General features: G+C 28.8%; 2 protein-coding genes across 2 annotated transcripts; one reads left to right on the forward strand and one right to left on the reverse strand.

Moving 5' to 3' along the window:
• Positions 1-4,360: 4,360 nt before the first annotated feature.
• On the reverse strand, positions 4,361-9,217 carry LOC114166176 (solute carrier family 40 member 2-like). The gene is made up of 8 exons (XM_028050854.2): positions 9,034-9,217; positions 8,390-8,540; positions 7,594-7,790; positions 6,823-7,302; positions 6,380-6,551; positions 6,048-6,185; positions 5,802-5,912; positions 4,361-4,609 (listed from the first exon to the last, which is right to left on the reverse strand). The coding sequence occupies exons 1-8, from the start codon at positions 9,147-9,149 to the stop codon at positions 4,487-4,489; spliced, it is 1,488 nt and encodes a 495-aa protein (XP_027906655.2). The 5' UTR covers positions 9,150-9,217; the 3' UTR covers positions 4,361-4,486.
• Positions 9,218-12,293: 3,076 nt separating this feature from the next.
• LOC146882565 (uncharacterized) lies at positions 12,294-15,966 on the forward strand. The gene is made up of 2 exons (XM_085667455.1): positions 12,294-12,297; positions 13,652-15,966. Exons 1-2 carry the CDS (start codon positions 12,294-12,296, stop codon positions 15,964-15,966), a joined length of 2,319 nt encoding a protein of 772 aa, XP_085523581.1.
• Positions 15,967-16,239: the final 273 nt, after the last annotated feature.

The raw sequence follows: 16,239 nt of genomic DNA on the forward strand, positions 1-16,239 counted from the left end.
TAACCAAAATAACAAAAAATTGGAGGACCAATTTGACAATAAGGGAAATAATTTGGCAAAGTCGATCTAGAATGAAATTTGGTTGTATTTGGCCATATTCGGCTGTATTCAAAATATGGCCGTATTCGGCTGAATTTTGAAGAGTTGGTACCGAACGAAATTTCGCTGTATTTGGCCATATTCATTCGAGTTGACTGTGATAGAAATTTGGCCGAGTCTGTCGTATTTGAATCAAGTTAGGCTTGAACGAAATTCAGTCGTATTAGGTTGAGTCAGCCTCAGCATAATTTCGATCGAATTGGCCCCAACCAAAATTTGGTAGAGTCGATCCTAGTCCAAATATGGTTGTATTTGTCCGCATTAACCCTTGTCAAAGTTGGGTTGTATTCGAGCGAGTCAACCTCGACCAAATTTTGAACGTATTCAGCTAAGTTGGACCCGAATGAAATTCGTCCGAATTTGGCCGAGTCTACCCCAACTAAAATTTGGTCGAATTTGACCAAGTCTACCCCGATCAAAAGTCGTTCTAATTCGGCCAAGTTGGCCTGAAATTTGTCCGAGTTGGCTGGGCTGAAATTTCGACCAAGTTTGCCTTGATTGAATTAGGCTGCGTCGACCTATGCCGAAAGTCGACCGAGTTGGCCACAACCGAAATTCAGCCAAGTCGGTCTAGCTGAAATTCGGCTGAGTTGGCCTCGACTAAAATTTTGTCAAATTAGATAATGTCGACCTCGATGACACATTTTATAAAATTAGTTTAAATTTCTTTTATAAATAATAAATTCTGAATTTTGAACTTTATCAAATTATCTCAATATGGATTTAAATCTTGATCCAAATATTTGGATATGGATTTAAATCTTGATCTTTATATTTATATCTGAATTTAAGAAAAATAAAAATCCAAACATGCTTTGAAAAAAAAAACTGAATATTAAATTTAGTGCAATTATTTAGATCTAAAATAAATTTAGATCGGATATTTAAAATTTCAATTCATGATCGTCCTATAAGGCAATTTCTTCTTTTATATAGCTTTTATGTTATCTTTTTATGTAAAAAACTTGTTTTACAATTTTGGAAGTATTTTTACTTTCAGATTATTTGAAAATAAAAAGTACTTCTGAGTTTTATTTGAAAATTAAAAATATTTTTAAAATGTTAAGAAAAAAAATAAAACTTTTGGATTGTATAATATAAAAGTTAATGAACTTTTAAATTATATAATTTAGAAATTATTTTTAATTTTTGGATTATGTAATTTGTCAAAAAATTTAAGAAAAAAAATTTTAATTGTATAATGTAAAGTTATTTTTAATTTTCAAATCACATAATTCAAAATTTATTTTTCACCTTTATATTATATAATTTGAAAAAGAAAAATATTTTTTTTATGGGACGCATAAAGTGCAGGAATAATATATAAAAAAAACCTGTGCCGTCCTGTGAATGTTGTACAAGAGAAGGAAAAGAAATTTCAAATTGAATAAAATATGGGAGGATTATTGTTAGTTATTTTTGTAAGATCAAACATAAAGTTATTCAATTAAAAGTAGTCACCTAAATGAAATGTTTTCATCGTAATAAATATTTGAAAAAGGGCACTCAGTCCTTATTTATCTATTTAAAAATTGTTAAATTTGAATTATAAATTACTGTTTCAAAAATTACTCATTTATTTTATAATAATGGCTGTCAGGTTTTAAAATTAGCGGAAGGATAAAATAGTAGAAAAATATCGCGTATACTAAAAATTGCATATCTTTTTACTAAGAGCAGAGATATAAATTAAGTTTAATTATCTTTTAATTCTTATTATTTATTTATTTTAGTCTTTTTAGTAAAAATTTTAATCAAGTCTTTTAATTTTTTAGAACGTAACAATGTAATTACTTTCTATTCAACTAACAGTAAAAGCATTAATAATGAAATATTGATGGATGAAAATGGGATGAGAAAAATTGGTTAAATAAATTTGATCTGGCTAAAATATTCATAATCTAATGAGTACTTTGGTCATAGACTTAAATTTTAGGTCTAAGTTTACCTTTCTAAAACCCTCTTTGGTCTATTTAATGTTTTTAGGTTTAAAAATTGACTTAACCTATTTATAAACAAAGTAATATGCTAATAATAAGATAATATTAAATACATTATAAATAATAAAATTCAAAGCAATTGTTATTCAAGCGATAAAATTATGCAGACTAGGTTTTATAATAGTTAAATGTGCTTTATTTATTCATATGATATAAACATATTTTTAAGATCACTATAATCGTAATTTATTTAAAATTCCATTTAATAGAAGGACTTTAAAATAAGATAATAAGTGTATATTTCAATAATTTTTTAAAATTTGAATCTATATGTAGGTCAATTTGTTCAATTTTTTAGAGTTTCAAATTATTTTTAAATATATAAAAATTTTAGAGGTATCAAATATGTATAATATATTAAAATTAAAAAAAATACTTTTATTTATATATAAGTGAATTTCTTTTTTGGAGGACTAAGGCTCCTTAATTTCTAACCAAGTTCTATCACTTTTGCCTCCAACAAAATATACATGTGAAATATATATATATATAAAAAAAAAATTTAAAAAAAACTTACATTTACTTTGGAAAAAGATATGTAGATATATCAACAAATGCTCTTCATTTGAGAATGAATAAAAGTGAAACTTACAATCTTTCCTGATACAAAATGCACAAACTCTTCAACCTTTACAATTTTGTATGCTTCTCTTCTTTGTGATTCCCATGTCATGAATCTAACTTTTCGTGGTATTTATAGCACAATTTGGGTTCACAACTCACTCAGTTTTTGTAATTTGGCTGATGAAGTGAACAGAAGAGTGGTTTTTGCTAGCCTATGACAGTTGCCCTTGATTGTGGTGCAATAGAGAGCTACCACTCTTGATGGAGAAGCATAAACTATTTCATGGTCCCAGAATTGGAAATAAAAAATATACAGAGAACCAAAATGTTAAGTTTAGATGTAACTATTAGATTAATAATATCTCATTATTTTAAGGTATCCAACCACAACCACATCATTGTACTTCTTAATACAACCAGAATGGTCCTGTTCTGCACACAATCAGAGTAGACAAGTGAAAAAGAAAGCCATGAAAAGAAAGATAAAAATGTTGTAGAATATAAAATAGTATGCAAGGAGGACAAATTTGATACAATGCTGACATGTGTCTATATTTGGACAGTTTTAATATAGTAGAGAATAATATGGTGCCACTCCAAACTTTTGAATTAAATAATTTAATTAGCCAACTTGACTGTAACTATATTTGGAATGGTTGTATACTTTTGTATGTGGATAGTTTGTTGTATTGTTTCAAATGTTTGTCTTAATTTTTTTTTTATAATTGTTTGGAGATAAATGACAATTCAATGTGATTAGGCTACATTTTTTTATTCAATTTTGATTATATATAAAAATTCATTAAAGCCATTAATACTTATTGTGTTATAAATGAAAGTAGTTTTTATTTAGTTAAACTAAAAAAAATGAGATAAGACAAAACAACCTACACAGCTTGGGAAATTTTCTATCAGCATTGCATGAAAGAACAAATTTGTTTATTTGTGTGCCAATCATGGCATGGTTTGTAAGGTTTTCATAATATTAAATACAGATGAAATAACTGCTCATATATATATATATATATAGATGAAATAACTGCTCATATATATATATATATATATATATATATATATATATATATATATATATATATATATATTTTAAAACACGATTACATTTTGAGAGAGAATATAGGAGAAGAAAAAATATTGTGTATAAGAAAAAAAAAGAGAATATAGGTTTGGTACAAGCATGGTGCAGAAGGCTTACCTATGAAGCCAACTCAGTCTTAGAATTTCAAGCATTTTTTTCAGCATCTTATACAAATGTTATCCTGAAAGTGTAAATTTCCAACCATATTAATCCAAAGTAAAAAAAGACACTTGATAAATATTTTTACCATATCTCCAGAGTTTCAAATTTTGTACATGCTTCCATATGAGCTGAATTGTACAGTGTTTGATTGTCACAAGAGTTGTGCTTCTAAACATGGTCACAATATCAAGCAGTCTCTATTGCATCACTCACGTAGCATTTGGCATGAGGTTTGCTTTAAAAGGGTAATCAACTGAAGTAATTGAGATGATGAAAATGATAATGATCTTACCTATTAGGTACAAATATGCTACAAACATTAGATACCAAAAGAGAATTTGTTCTTTAGGCTTAAAACCTTCATTTATGTAATCACATATATGGTCTCATCTATTGAGGGAAACTCTTATGCAAAATGAATTCTTTAAAAGCAGGATGATTGTGAATAATTCTACCCATTAGACAAAACACTGTCACTCCTTCACAAATGTATATATTTCTTCAAAGGGCACAGAACTTCATCCTAATCTTAAAACATTTGTTGCCTAAGATGCCTTTCCAAACCTTAATTCCACTTTAGACGATCAAAGTGAAAGAGGTGCTTCCGCACATGATATACATGGATGCAGTAGAGGAGTGCAGCTAATGTGACTGCTAGAAATGATAAAAATGTCAACTTCCAAAACTCCTGAAAAGTTAAACAGATAGAAAGAAGCATGATCAACATAATTGAGATTTTGATAAGCATTAGATTCAAAGCAATAGCCATCTTTTGATGATGAAAATGATAACAATAACAGCCCTATCCCACTAGTTGAAGTAGGTTACATGACCGCATGATGCTATTCAATATTGTTATAGATCAAATCTTCAAATGAAATCTTGAGGTTGGCTACAATAGAGGAATCATTGAAGAAGAAGAAGAAGAAGAAACAAGGTTGGTTTAGAGAAGCAAGATCTTTTTTACTGAAGCAAGGTTGGTATAAGTAAAGGAACAAGCTTAGTCTACTCAAGAGTAGTCGGAGGAGTAGAAGAGGAAGTATGATATCGTCATTAGAGAAGCATAATTTGTTTGAGACAAAGATAAGTTCTTCTGATATAAAATGTTTTCACTAAGGATTGAAATTAAATAGTTGATTGAGAAGTTAAAAGTTGAAAATGCGAAGATCCAATTATATCAAAGGGAAGCGATTGTATTTCAACAAGAGAAAACTATCTTGGAACAAAAGATCCAAATCATTCTAAGTCAGCAGGTCAAACTTTTAAGGGAGAAACTAAGAGTTTGCATCCTCAATGCAAGGAGTGTTGGAAACCTGCCTTAGATACTATCAAAGCAGTTTAAATTTTAATTTTGAAGAAGTCAATTATTAAATTGATAAGAGTATGTTATCTTGTTTTTAGTTGTTAGTGTGTTAGTTTCATATTTTATTATTCAGCTATCAGTACCAACTCCTAAAATCACAGAGCAAGATTTCTATTAAGTTATTTCAGTAAATACAAGCCAGATTCAATAAAAGCTTTAGGCCTTTTGCAATTCATAATATTTTATATTGTTTCCTGGCTCTGCTGTTTTTCTTCTAACCTTAAACGAAAACCAGAAGTTGTGGTGCATAAGAAAGCTTGGGAGTGTTCCAATAATGGAGATGCATCTGAAAAATTTGTTGTCTAAAAAGAAAGTTTTCAACTATAAAATTAGATTAACTAGAGGTATATTGTTAGATCTAATTTTACGTAACGAAATTAGAGAATTCTGTCAGAAGTTGAAAATTGATGAGATACTCAGAAAGTCTTTTATCAAAGACCTAAAGGAAAACCCATACGTAGCAAGTATATATAAAAAAAAAATATTTTGGGTAGGACATGGATGTTTAAAAGCTCACCCGAGGATCAGATATTATGATTCCCACAACATACGCCAATAAATCCATCAAAGACTGAAGTGAGTTCTGGACACCCCCAACAATCAAACGATCAGATTCAGGAACAAGATCCTATACGAAAAAAATTAATAAGAGAAGTGAGGCCAAGATGACTGTTAAGAAAGAACTTCAGTGATTGATCATAGACAGTTAAAATAAAATATTTAGGGAAATTTGAATAACATCAGGTAATACAGGTCAACTCGCCTGCATTTGTTGAAGCACAGACAAATCAAACATCCACAATCCAAGCCGAGAAATGGCTACACTGCCCATAAGAATATATGATGATAGAAATCCCCTATGGATCCACATTGCAGCTATACATGGAAGGAGGCAAGTCCACTGCAATTGAATGCACAACATACATAAACAAGGACAACACAGATCGGTAGGAATAACCCATTTAATTAAATAACCTATACACTATTGTTATATCAATAATACATTTTTTTTTTAGTTCACATAATTGAGTATTTGACTGGCACTCATATCATCTATACAGAATATTTTAGAGCCATTCATTACTTAATTTATACCTGAGACCATACAGACCAAAGTCCTGTTCTAATAGTTGTTATTTTTGACTGTAGCATAGGATATGCAACTGTTGCAACAATTCCAATCACAGCACTTATTCCTCTTGCTATTCCAATAACATATGCAGGTATGCCTTCCCATTCTAAGGTAGCTGTCATCAAAGTTCCGAAGCTGAGGAAAACATTGAAATTTTATCAATGACTCTCATTAGAACATAAAACAAAAAATATCTTTATCATGATTCTAATAACTCTTCATGCCCGACAAACAGCAAAAAAATGCAAGACATGTTTCTACCTACAAAGAAGAGTACAAAATTAATTAAAAGGACAAGCTTCATAAATAAACTGGATATTTTAAGCATTAGTGGAAAAGGCTAATTCTGGCTTGTCTTTTATTTTCATGTAATGTTTACTTGCTACACTTTTTTATGGGCTTTCACCTGAGTACAGTGAAATATAGCAAAGCCAGAGCTAGTCCAGGAATGGCAACTGGTTGCTTTAAATAAACTTTCCATGCAGCAACATAAGGAATTTCTGAAATCTTCTCACAGAGTTTTTTACTGTGTTTTCTATCGACCAATTCTGAGCTACCACCAGTAACAGAAAACAAGCTATCTTCCTCCAGAGTTGGATTGCTTCTTTGTTGATCACTTTGTGAAAGTCTTGCCATCCTCTTCTGGCTACTTTCGCCTAATGCTGGAATCCCATTATATACAGATGTAAAAAGCCAATACTCCACCCAAACGGACACAGTATTCCACAGTGCTAAAGTTATAGCAGATGCTTCTAGTGAAACAAAGCTTATTATAAACCCAGTAATAACTGGAGCAAGAAGTTTGCAGGTTAGATCAATGCGTCTTATAACTGAATTTATCTTTGTCAGAAATTCTGGGGGTTGACCTTCCGCTATAACTAACAACCTGTATAATAGAAACAAGAACATCACGTTCTTCACAGAAATATTTATTCTCCATTTACTTAAGTATCCCTAATAATTCAGTTACATTTAAGACATTAGATTATGTAGTATGAGCAAAGGCATTACATTCTGAAGTGACATAATAGAGGTGGTAACCATATTTGGACATACCATTTTTCCTTTACTGGGCACAATGAAACTACTTGCAAACCAGAAAAAAACTTTTTAGAAATAATTAATATTCTTCAGAGTTGTAAATTTGAGAGATAGTAAAGACAACAATTAAATTTACCATTCTCTTTCAATCAAGATTGTACCGGCAAGGGTAGAAAGCACACCAATGCCACCACAGATATTGATGGTCCATAAGAGTAATGTGAAAGCTGAAAAATTTGTAAACTTCAAAGATGAGTTTACAAGTAAAACAACTACAGTTGCCCCGGCAATAACAAAAGAGAGATTTTGTGTCACCAACCACAACTGCAAAACCTGCCAATAAAGTATGCTGTGAGAGTTATTTCACCAAAGACACCTTGATCTTCATTATCAAAGAATTAAGAACCAAATTTAAATAACTAAAGCTATTCTGTGTTAGATATTGCTATATACTTTTTCATCTTTGAATTATTCATCTCTTATTATTTAGATAATTCTTGAAAAGATTTTGGCATTTCACATGCATATGCTGTTAGAATCTAAGGTCTTAAAGAATGTGATGGATTTGGAAGTCCAGAAACAGAACGAACCAATGGTTTAAGCAAAGAATTATACGCCACATCTTGACCAAAATTTATGGCATCTGTTTATAAGCAGTTTCACTTATATAATCCTCTCTTTACCCATTTCTTTCCATTTTAGGGCTTCTTCATTCGTACACACATAATAGTAAAGGGGAAAAAAGATAGACCAAGCACAAAAGTAGCCTTTCAATACTGGACCCATACATTCTATTAAGACAAGTAGAATAAAAAAATCTTAACTTAGCGTTTAGCTTGTAGCAAAAGGACAGAAAGCTTTACAGGTCAGAAGCACTAGTAGTCCTTGAATAAAAAGCAGATAAGCTAATTAGTAATACTTTGGGCTCACACCTTCACATAAGACAACTTATCAACCCATCTTCCAATTATGGGGCCAAACAGTGCAATGGAGGCTGACTCAATGGCACCATATATTGCTGCATACAACAAAGAGTCTGGCCATATGTTGACCATATATAAACCAACAGAGAATTCCCACATCCTGAAAGCACAGATGCACGGTGAATTTAACTAGCAAAAACCAAACCAATAACAAATAGTGCAGCCCATTCCTGGGTAACAGTGATTTTGAAAAATTCAACTCCAAAGCTAAGACAGAATGATCCTAATTAACTGGCTATATCCCAGACACCTTACATGCATGTATATTATATCTCATCTAATGTGGTCCATTTCCCAGCTTGGTACAATTAAGGGTAATTGATACAGTTAAATCGCACATCCCACTAAAAAAATTTCTCATTTCATAGCACAAACAACCATTTCAAGTCATCCGCTTTGGTAACAGGGGGCAGAAACCCATTTTCCTAATCAGGGAGATTTTCAAAACTACAAAGAAGAAAAAGAAAATTTTCTTTGCATTCTTGTAAAAATGAAATCTATTAAGCACCGGAAACACTAGTGATCAGTGGCATATCTATCAATAATATTTGAGTTCAAATAATTAAATCAATGGTGAGAGGTGAAAGGAAAACCTGGCATCCCATCTAGCTAAGAAGTGACCAATATACAAATGATTGATCAGAGAAGATGAAGTTTGCTGTTCTTGAGCAAGAAAAGGCTCTCTTGTCAATGTGATGCTTTCTTCCATATCAGATTCTTTCTTCCCTTTCACTCACTCCCTTTGACCATCAAACTCTAGAGCAAGCAACAGCATGCAGTTTCAGTCAGTCATAAAAAAAATATAATAATATATAATAATAATAATAATAATAATAATTAATAATAATAATAATAGAATAATGTAGGTTCGTTGATAGCACATGGAAAATTAGAGTGACGCAATTCTTTTAAAGAGGTTTTATCTGTGTTGAAATTTTTAGTTTTGAAACTAAAATATTTGAATGAAATTAATTTTTTTATGATTTATAATAAGATTAGGTGAACACATACATTATATACTCTTATGAAGATAACGTTATAGGATGTCGTGTAAGTTTTATTTAAAGAAGGATAATACATAAGTAAAAGAAGTTTTTCTTTTATTATCATTTAAATGGATTCAACAACACACTTGAACGTTGTGAAAATTGCTTCAATCAATGATCTGATCGAGGTATTGACTAAGAGGTTAGATCATTAGATCCTCGAGTGACTTGATCAACTTTAAAAAAAAAAGTATAAATATATATGAGATCTTAACATATGATAAGTCCAACCTAGCACTATTTTTTTTTTATCATTATAAAGTTGAAGAAAATATGATTTGAAAGTTCACACTTTAAAATCATGTACCAAAGTTTTTTTCTTGCATCTCTATACGTTTCTTCCTTTATTTCTATATAATTTTTTTTTCTGGATTGCATAATTTGTAACTTTTTTAAAGAATGTATAATGGAAAAGTCAAAAATGATTTTTAAGAATTGTTTTAAAGCTAAAAATCACTTTCAGATTTATGTAACTCGAAAATAAAGAAAATTGACTTTTAGATATTGCATCGAAAAACTAAAAATACTTCTAAACTACATAATCCGAAAATAAATAATGTCTGGATCACATATTTTGAAAGTTATTATTGATTTTTAAATTATACGATCCATAAATTATTTTGTACTCCAAGATAGTATAATCTAAAAGCATTTTTTTAAAAAAAAAATCTGAATTATGTAATAAAAATAAACTTTACTTTCTTACGTAATTAATAAGTCATTTTTAATATTTGAATTGCATAATTAAAAGAAATAGAAAGTTTTTTTTTTTTCAATGGGATGTAAGAAGAAACTTATAAAGGCGCATGAAACAAACCACCAACATATACATACATTAATATATGCGGGGTCAACTAGGTCTTTGTATTTTTTATTGAATTGGTTAAATCAGTCGACGTCAACTTAGGTAGTATAAGGTCAAATGAATATTTAATTTGATAACTAACTTGTATCTGAGCAACAATTTGCTAATAAAAAATAATGTAACTAATTTTTACGTTATAAAGTCAATCCAATGGTTTTAAGTAGAAATAGTATTACAACATAACCTCCAATAAAAGAATTCTGTTTTCAATAATTTTTGTAATTGTGATAATAGTTAGATTGACCGGCGGTTCTTAGGCCAAAATTTTTTGGATCTTAAAATTTTAGTTGAATTATTTTTTAGTCTATTTTTTTGTTTCAAAATGTTAAGTTGCTCTTTTAATAGTTTTAATTTGATTTAATTTTTAAAAAAGCAATCTATTTTGATTTTTTTGTTAAATTTTTTAAGTGAAAGAAATATTTTTTTTTATCAAAATTGACACTATAATTATGTCAATTATAACAACAAATCAAATCATCTTTAAGCACAACTTCAATTTTGATGAAAAATCCGATTTAAAAAATTTAACGAAAATAAAAAATTGCATTTTTTTCAAAAATTGGGATCAAATTGAGACAAAAAATACTGAATGACTAACTTAATAAATTTGAATGAGAATAGGAACCAAATAAGTAATCTCAAAATTTTTACATAAACTAGTAAAAGCTTTATATTTACTTTTTCATGAAAATGAAAAATAATGAATTTATAATTATTGTTATTATTATAATTTTTAAATTAAATATAAATAAATTTTATAATTTTACTATAATTAATTTTCATTTATAACAATTAAGTTAAAAAAAATCAAATAAAAATAATAATTAAATTACATAAATAATCTTTTAAAAGAAAATATTAATAAAATAATTATTTTTATTTTAAAAATATTTAAAATATAAAATTGAAAAATAATCGAGGACAACAAAAAAAAAACTTTTCTTACAATAAATATAGATGTGTACAAATATATTAGAATATAAAATATATAAAATATATTACAAATATTAATTTTTTAAAAAATATATTTAAAATTATATATTAAAATACATAAATATAAAGAAAAAAAATTGGGGGGCATGCCCCCTTGGTCACTACTACTAGCAATAAGAGAGCGTGTGCATCTACTACATAAAAAAGTTCGGGGGTGCAAATGTTTCTAAGTAGAAAATTTATTATGAAATCATGTTCTCCTATAAAAGATTTATATTTTTAATGTTTTTGTAATTGTGATAAATCTCGTTATTTTTATTTAAAATGTACGGTAAATATGGGATGAAATGTGAAATATTACGTAGAGTATTTAATTCTTTCAATATATGAAAGTAGTGTACACATTTATATTAAAAGGTTAGTTCCAAATTTGAAAAAACAAATAGGTCGTTTTATGATATATAACCTACTTTGACATAACTAATTTAAAAAAAAATTTATATGTAGAAAAATCAAACATATTTTGAAAAAAATAAAATTTAATATGTAACCAAATATAAATAAACATCATAAATGAAGAAATATAAAATACATTAATATTTTAAATGATCTAACATTCATACTATTAATCATGGTCTTCTATTAAAACAATGCAAAATGTAATTTATTTGTCATGGGCGGTAGGATATAAGTAGTAACTTCCTCGTACCTTATTTGCTAGATAATTATCCCCCATATCTGTGTGGATATCCTTATGTGGGTTACTCACATACTTTTTTAATATCCACGGGTATTCGCGAATATTTATAAAAAAAAATATTTAACAACATATTTTAACTATAAATTCAAATAAAATATAGTACATAATATTCATAAATCTCAAACAAAGTCCAAATAACTCAATTAAATAATGTTGAATGATAGTTTACAACGAAAGAGATATTATATTTTAAAACCAATTGATAAAATGAACCCATTCAAAATCAATTTTTTTGATATCCCTAGTATTATGGGTACAGGGGGCCTTGACCCCCCCAAAAATTTTGAAATTTTTTTTAGAATAGATATTTTGATTATTTTTATGGGTTAAATATGTTTTTGGTCTCTTAACTTTAAGTGAATTTTGAAATTAGTCTATTTCGAAACTTTTGACCAATTTAGTCCTTCATCTTTCAAAATACGTGGATTTAGTCCTTTTAATCAAATTTTGTTAGGTTTATTTAATGTTTCGTACACATTTCAAGATTGAATTTGAGTTGTATATATTGTTTGACACATTTTTGCTTTAATGTTAAGTCAAATACTATTATGAAACACGTTTGAAATGTCAAATAAACTTAACAAAATTTGATTTAAAGGACTAAATCCACGAATTTCAAAAGATGAATGATTAAATTAGTCAAAAGTTTCAAAATGGACTAATTCCAAAGTTCACTGAAAGTTAAGGGACCAAAAACATATTTAAACCTTTTTTTATTATAGATATTAGGTATTTTGATTTTATTTTGTTATAAATATTAAATCAAATATTTTATTTCTTTTATAAATATAATAATTAATACTAATAAATAATAAAATATAAAATCAAATATAATAAAAAATAAAGATTAAAAAGATTTATCAAGATATTTTTTATTATTTGTTTTCATTATAAATTGTTCTCATATTTTATTCTCATATGTTTTCTTTTGTTTCTGAAAAGAAAAAGATCTATTATTTTTTCTCTTATTTCTCCTTTATTCTCTTCCATCCTCGAGGAAGAAAAGAAGAAGGTAATTCTTTCGTCTCACTTGATAGTGAAGTATTAATTCAATAATTTATTTAATGAGCCTCTTTTATATGTTTATGCCTTGAATTTCTTTCAAATTGTTCTCATCTTCCATTCTTACCTATTTTCTTTTATTTCTGAAGAGAAAAAAGATCAATTATTTTTGCTTTCATCTCTCAATTGTTCTCTTCCATCCTCGAAGAAATAAAGAAGAAGGTAATTCTCTTTTGTCTCACTTGATAGTGAAATATTAGTTTAATAATTTATTTAATGAGCCTCTTTTATATTAATTTTTTATTTTATCAACATAGAAGAAAAAATGATTGTACTGTGTGTTTTTTATAATTGAATTTTAAGTGTGGTTTGATTATCATCGAATTTTCTTTTGGTATTTATGTCTCTCAATTTTTTATTAGATTATGATAAATCATTTTTTAGTATTATTTTTTTTTAAATAGGTATATTGATGAAGAATAAAAGAATAGATTCATTTTTTGAAAGTGATAAAAGGGAAGCTACCAGTGAAGATGAAAACATGACAAATTCAACTCTTCTAGATATTCTGAAGCATGATGCTAATGTTCCAATTGTTCAATAAGAGGAGCCCCCTTTTAAGCTTCAAAATATTATAGGTGAGGAGTTTCAAATTAATTCTTTGGAACGTGATCCAGAAAAACGTATTCAAATATGGGAATATCCAATGAGTCAAAGAGATGAGATTCGAAGAGCTTATTTAAAATGGGGTCCATATCAAATGCAACTTGAAAACTATCCTTATTCTAAGGAAAAACATCCAAGGAGATTTCAATCTAGTTGGTTTAAAATGTTTCTTTCTTGGCTAGAGTATTCCCCAACTAATGATGGAGCTTATTGTTTGGCATGTTATCTATTTAGTTCAAAGCCAGATGGTTGTTTTGGATCAGATGTGTTTACTAAACAAGGTTTTAGATCATGGAGAAAGGTTAATGCAGGAAAAAGATATGCATTTCTCAACCACATTGGAGATAGTCCTTGCTCACCGCATAACAATGCAATGAAAGCTTGTGAAGACTTGTTGAATCAATCTATGCACATCAATAACATTATAAATATTCAAAGTTCAGAACAAGTATGCAAGAATCGTTTATGGCTCAAAACATCTATTGACACAATTCGTTGGCTAGCATTTCAAGCTTGTGCATTTAGAGGCCACGAGGAAACACCAAAGTCAAGTAATAGAGGTAACTTTCTTGAAATGATTAAACTTCTAGCATCATATAATGATAAAGTGGCACAAGTTGTGTTAGAAAATGCTCCGTATAATGCTAAGTATACTTCTCATCATATTCAGAAAGAAATCTTGCACATTTTCTCTAGAAAAGTAAGAAGTCACATTCGAGAAGAAATTGGAGATTCTAAATTTTGCATAATTGTTGATGAAGCACGTGATGAATTTAAAAAAGAGCAAATGGCTATTGTTTTGAGATTCGTAGATAAGGATGGTAATATAAAAGAACAATTTTTTGATATTATGCATGTTAAGGATACAACAACCGCCACTCTAAAAAAAGAATTTAGTGTCATTCTCTCTAGGCATATTCTTGATGTTTCCAATATCCGCGGTCAAGGGTATGATGGTGCTAGTAATATGAAGGGAGAATGGAATGGGTTGCAAGCATTATTTCTCAATGATAATCCTTATGCTTATTATGTGCATTGTTTTGCTCATAGACTACAACTTGCTTTGGTGGTTGCTTCAAGAGAGGTCATTCCAGTTCATCAATTTTTTTCAAATTTGGCTTATATTGTAAATGTTGTGTGTTCCTCTAGTAAACGTCATGATGAGCTACAAGATATTGAATTAAATGGAATAACTCAATTGTTAGAAATGGGTGAACTTGAAATTGGTAAAGGAAAAAATCAAATTGGCACTTTAAAACGAGTTGGTGATACTCGTTGGAGCTCGCATTTTTATTCCATTTGTAGTATGATGAAGTTATATAATGCATCTTGTCTGGTTCTTCAAAAAATTATTGTTGATGGATCAACTTATTCTCAAAGGGGTGATGCTGATGCTACATTGAATATGTTGTCTTCATTTGATTTCGTATTAATTTTACACATGATGAAAGAGATTATAGGAATTATTGACGGTCTTTGCCAAGCTTTGCAGAAACAATCTCAGGATATATTGAATGCTATGCAATTGGTTTGTTCTACTAAAATTTTGATTCAAAAGTTGAGGGAGGATGGTTGGCAAAATCTATTGAAAGGTGTGGTATTCTTTTGTGAACAACATGACATTGATATTCCTGATTTTAATTCTACTTATGTTGCACGTCATGGCCGTTCTCGACATCAAAAAGATCATGTCACTATGGAACATCATTTTAGGGTGAATATATTTCGTGTTACAGTGGACAAGCAGTTGCAAGAATTAAATGACAATTTTAGTGAGCAAACAATGGAACTTTTAACTCTAAGCAATGCTTTAGTTCCTAAGGATGCTTATAAAGCTTTTAACATTGAGGATATATGCACTCTTGTGAACAAATATTATCCTTTAGATTTTAGTGAACAAGAGAAGATTAGTTTAAAATTTCAACTTCAACATTTTATTATTGATGCTCATAACCATCCAAATTTGAAGAATTTATCATCCATGCTTGAATTATGTCAATCTTTGGCAAGAACAGGAAAGTCAAGGACATTCTACTTGATTGATCGTTTAATTCGTCTTATTTTAACTCTTCCTGTCTCTACAGCTACAACAGAAAGATCATTTTCTGCAATGAAGATTATCAAAACAAGATTGCGGAATAAAATGGAAGATAAATTTTTTACCGACAATATGATTATTTACATTGAAAAAGAAATAGCTGAAAATTTTAGTTCTGATTTAATTATTGATGAGTTCAGGGATCTGAAGGAATGAAGAACAATCTTTTAGATATTTGTGATTTCTTTTTTAGTTATCGTTATACTAAGTTATGTATTCATTTTTATTGTGTTAGTGACAATAATGAAATGTATAAATTTTGAATTTATTATTTGGGCTCCCCCAACAATGTTGGTCAAGATCCGCCACTGCCTAATCACAATATAAAGTTAAAATCAAAGAGAAAATCTCAAAGTGAAGAGGATGTTAAAGAGCTAGACACAATAGAACTAACTTTCATACCAATTTTTGTAAAGTGTGACATTATTT

Source organism: Vigna unguiculata, chromosome 10 (assembly GCF_037176805.1).
Source record: "Vigna unguiculata cultivar grain cowpea cultivar isolate G323 ecotype 2 chromosome 10, ASM3717680v1, whole genome shotgun sequence".
Taxonomy (NCBI): domain Eukaryota; kingdom Viridiplantae; phylum Streptophyta; class Magnoliopsida; order Fabales; family Fabaceae; genus Vigna; species Vigna unguiculata.

Excerpts from the sequence above, each read along its gene's own strand:
- LOC114166176 (XM_028050854.2), bottom strand. The coding sequence starts at position 9,149 with ATGGAAGAAAGCATCACATTGACAAGAGAGCCTTTTCTTGCTCAAGAA. Across the intron at positions 5,913-6,047 it reads CTGTGCTTCAACAAATGCAG|GATCTTGTTCCTGAATCTGA; the intron begins GCGAGTTGACCT and ends TTTTTCGTATAG. Across the intron at positions 4,610-5,801 it reads TCATAATATCTGATCCTCGG|GAGTTTTGGAAGTTGACATT; the intron begins GTGAGCTTTTAA and ends TTAACTTTTCAG.